The sequence below is a fragment of the Pristiophorus japonicus genome, chromosome 7, assembly GCF_044704955.1.
Source record: "Pristiophorus japonicus isolate sPriJap1 chromosome 7, sPriJap1.hap1, whole genome shotgun sequence".
NCBI classification, from domain to species: Eukaryota; Metazoa; Chordata; class Chondrichthyes; family Pristiophoridae; genus Pristiophorus; species Pristiophorus japonicus.
Window position 1 is genome coordinate 172,243,789 of NC_091983.1, and position 1,736 is coordinate 172,245,524.

The 1,736-nt window shown below is 49.1% G+C and overlaps 1 protein-coding gene across 1 annotated transcript; it reads right to left on the reverse strand.

The window, feature by feature from the left end:
- Window positions 1–647: 647 nt before the first annotated feature.
- Window positions 648–1,181, reverse strand: LOC139266653 (zinc finger protein 664-like). Its single transcript, XM_070884239.1, has one exon. The coding sequence runs from the start codon at window positions 1,179–1,181 to the stop codon at window positions 648–650; it is 534 nt and encodes a 177-aa protein (XP_070740340.1).
- Between the last annotated feature and the right edge of the window lie 555 nt (window positions 1,182–1,736).

The following is a 1,736-nucleotide window of genomic DNA, read 5'->3' on the forward strand; positions in this document are numbered from 1 at the left end:
CCATCCACAGTCGACGTTGCTGCTTCTTACAGCCTCTGGGAGTGAGACAATGAAGTTCACAAGGCATGATGGGCAATTAAAGGCACTATGAATTAAAGGGGCATTCAAAACTAATAAAAATTAAAATCACTTGAAAAAATTCATTTTTCTGCCCTCACTGCCTTTATAAAAAAACACATAAATATTAAAAATCATCATCATCATAGGCAGTCCCTCAAAATGAGGATGACTTGTTTCCATGCCAAAAAAAAAGGATGAGTACAGGTGTTTCGAATGAAGAACTCAAACTACATCCTCAAGGATGGAAAATGCCTGTGTGTGGATTTATTTAACATGTTGTGGCCATTGCACAACAGCCGCCACACGAGCTTGACAGAGCTAGGTCTTGGTCCAGTGGCAAGGATTACCCAAGACAACTGGAGACCAGCTCTGCTGCACACACCTAGTGCGCACACATATCGCAGTGTGGGCTGGCCCGTGCTGCCCCTGGGCCCCTGGCCCCCTGGCCCCGAACTCATGCCTCCCCAGGGCCCCGATCACATCCCTCCACAGTCTCTCGCTGCTCCTTCGCCCCGATCTTGCCGCTCCTGCTGTATCTGCCCACGCTCCAATCACGCACTCTTCCCACACATGGAGCAGGTGAACGGTCACTCCCCATTGTGAGCATGCTGCTGTTTCTTAAGGTCCCCGGACATTATAAACCTCTTTCCACAGTCAGAACATTTAAATGGCCTCTCCCCAGTGTGAACTCGCTGGTGTGTCAGTAGGTTGATTGACTGTCTGAAACCCTTCCCACACACGGAGCAGGTGAACGGCCTCTCCCTAGTGTGTACTCGCTGATGTCCCTTCAGCTTCTCAGAGCTTTTAAAGCTCTTCCCACAGTCAGAACATTTAAACAGACTCTCATCAGTGTGAACAAGCTGGTGTCCCTTCAGCTCACTGGAGCTTTTAAAGCTCTTCCCACAGTCAGGACATTTAAACACTCCATTCATCAGATCTTGAATATCATCGGCCTTTGCACATGGAAGGTGAGAGCAGCGATCGCAGCACCGACAAACCGCACACGTGTTCAGTGTGTGGACCCGGATGTAGCCGATCGCCTGACCTGGCGAGACACTTGCACGGATCAAGGTGGGGATGGCAGGAAGGGATCCAGTTCCTTGCCTGTATTGGAAGTTCATCGGCGCAGTCACACCAACGACAGGCCGTTCACTTGGTCCATGTGTGGGAAGGGATTTGTTTATCCATCGAACTGCTGACACACCAGCGAGTTCACACTGACTAGAAACCATTTCAGTGCTCTGACTGTGGGAAGAGCTTTAAAAGTGTCAGGGAGCTGAAGCAACACCAGCTTGTTCACAATGATGAGAGACCGTTTAACTGTCCTGACTGTGGGAAGAGCTTTTAAAACTCCAGATACCTGAAGATTCATCAGCTTGCTCACACTGATGAGAGACCGTTTAAATATTAAAAATGAATCTCAAATGGCAGCCTTTAGCTCTTAAAGCTGAATTGTCTTCCACAGCTTTAAAAAAAATGGTAAAAGTGCTTCAGCACTAACACAAATGGCTCAGCAACCTCGGGAAGGAACACTCAGGATCTCGCATGCAGCACTCCAGCTTTGTGCAGGGGATCAACACTGCAAGAGAGCTCCTCTACCCACAGAGGCCAGGAGGCTCCCCACAAAGAATGATCACTGAGGCCGTCACTACTAGCAGTGTCGCCCGCACCACCTG